We start from the raw sequence: 2,265 nt of genomic DNA on the forward strand, positions 1-2,265 counted from the left end.
TGCCCTAGGAAAGCAACAGTTTCAGCTAATAAACAATTTCAAATGTAATTAAAGCTGCAAGCAGCGTTTGTCGGGTCCTCTGTCCGCGCTGCGACCGCATGCCCGTCTGACCGTTCTTCAAGTTAAACCTGCTTTAACCCGAGAACACTAACGCTAAAATTATGAACACTATCACTAATGCCGGGTATATTTTACCCGATATAATAATCTGGATAAAATATAGTTTTCATTCATTTATGTCAAAGTACAACACTGTATGACAAATTGTATACTCTTCTTTAATTTCCTAATATACAATATCACATAAAATTTTTAAAAAGGTACCATGGGGGACCCTATAAAAAGGCAGCAAAATTATTGAACAATCTGTAAGCCGTAACGAGAAATTTCCAAACAGAAAAAATAATGGAGCTGGGAACTTGTTCTTTGGTCCAGCCATTCCTGGGACATGTGAGCCTTGTCTGGTGAAGGCACAGTCTTCCTGCATCACTGACAACTGTGGCAGAGATTGACAAAAAAAATTGCATTTTTTTCAGAGGGGAAAAATTACCAAATTTTTTTGACTACATGAATTTCCTTGGAAAGACTCCATACCACAGGGGTCTCGAACTCCGGTCCTCGAGGGCCGCAATCCTGCAAGTTTTAGATGTTTCCTTCTTCCAACATACCTGATTCAAATGATCAGGATCGTTATCAGGCTTCTGCAGAGCTTGATGATGAGCTGATCATTTGAATTAGGTGTGTTGGAAGAGGGAAACATCTAAAACTTGCAGGATTGCGACCCTCGAGGACCGGAGTTCGAGACCCCTGCCATACCAGAACCAAACTGAGGCTCACATGTCCCAGTCCTACAATTTGTCATACAGTGTTGTACTTTTACATAAATTGATGAAAACTATATTTTTTCCGGAATATTATATCGGGTAAAATATACCCGGTGTTAGTGATGGTGTTACCAATTTTAACGTTAGTGTGCTCAGTCAGGAGTTTCACTGATTTTCTGGACATTTATTTTTTTTCCTCTCTCTGAGTGCTACAACTTCACTTGTAGCTAGCTAGCTAAAAGCTTAGCTTTAGTAGAAAAAATAAATAAATCTGCGTAGCTAATGATTGCAGATGTAAATGAACATTAGCTACATGTTAATCACTTGTTAGCATTGCAGAGAAACTAGGCCTGTGACANCTGACAATCCTGGCCCCCCAGTCTGTACTGGAATAGCAACAATCCTGAATATAAAACACCTGAGCACTCACCCTCCTCTCCTTGAAGCTGTGCGTCACAACCAGTATCCCATTTCAACAGCCACAATATGACTAAAGTAGGCCAGACAGACCTAAGGGTACTGTTACAAACAGCCATGGTTGTGCTCCCTACAAGTCCAGCTTCATAATCCACCAGTGCCAACTCTGAAATCCAGCCTGTCAGTCAGCTCCTCTGAGTGACGCGGGTGTTTACATCCACTTATGATTTGGCTCAGAGGAATTTGGGTTGCAGCGAGCCCTCCTCTTCAGGAAAATACACCCACGCCCTTTAGACGTACTGAGTTCCTGCATGAGCCACCACTGTTACTGTTCTTTTCAAGATAACAATGTGACCCAGACCACAGCCAAAATGATGTCAAAGCACAAGAAGCAATACACTGACCATAATAAAAGCAATAAAACTCGTTGTATCCGCATATTAAAAAGCTAACATGAACACAGTACACAGCAACTTGTGCTCTATAACATTTTTTTAATATCTCACTCTTTTAAAGCTTACAAAAGGCTTGACGATGAATGATTTTGCAATAAATAGGACATGACTAGATACAAGTGAAATGATTTAAATAACATGAAAGAGTGAGCTGATCTGAGATGTGCAGGCTGGAAAAAGCTGACAAGCCTGAACTGAAAAGGTGACAAAAGGCAACTCTCCAGCCATTAATTTAAAACTTTGTTTATAATGAGCTTACACCAAAGCTTGATTAGCTGGAATATGTACTGTGTGCTTTTCTACTAATTGCAATCTGTTTTTGTTTTTTTTAATTTATTATTCAGTACTACCCTCCCTACTCCTAACTGCAATGTTAAAGGTTTCAGAGTTCACAAGTTGAAAGCTATCCATACTAAAACTAAAAGTTCTTAAATTCTTCCATGACATGCATCCTTTTATTTCAATATTGGGCAAGACTTCCTCACATCCTCTTTCTGTGAATTCTTTTATTAGAAATGTCCATTCAGCATGTCTTGCGGAACCTTTTGTTTTTCAGGGGTGATTATTAA

The 2,265-nt window shown here is 39.4% G+C and overlaps 1 protein-coding gene across 1 annotated transcript in view; it reads right to left on the minus strand.

The window, feature by feature from the left end:
• The window catches only part of LOC103373259 (tyrosine-protein kinase Mer), a 26,473-nt gene extending 25,037 nt beyond the window's left edge, over window positions 1-1,436 (minus strand). Inside the window, exon 1 of the mRNA XM_008303108.1 lies at window positions 1,255-1,436. Within this exon, the coding sequence (XP_008301330.1) occupies window positions 1,255-1,360 (106 nt within the window). The 5' untranslated portion in view covers window positions 1,361-1,436. The remainder of the gene's footprint in view (window positions 1-1,254) is intronic.
• Window positions 1,437-2,265: the final 829 nt, after the last annotated feature.

This window comes from Stegastes partitus, unplaced genomic scaffold (genome assembly GCF_000690725.1).
Source record: "Stegastes partitus isolate 25-593 unplaced genomic scaffold, Stegastes_partitus-1.0.2 Scaffold1937, whole genome shotgun sequence".
In the NCBI taxonomy this organism is placed as follows: Eukaryota; Metazoa; Chordata; class Actinopteri; family Pomacentridae; genus Stegastes; species Stegastes partitus.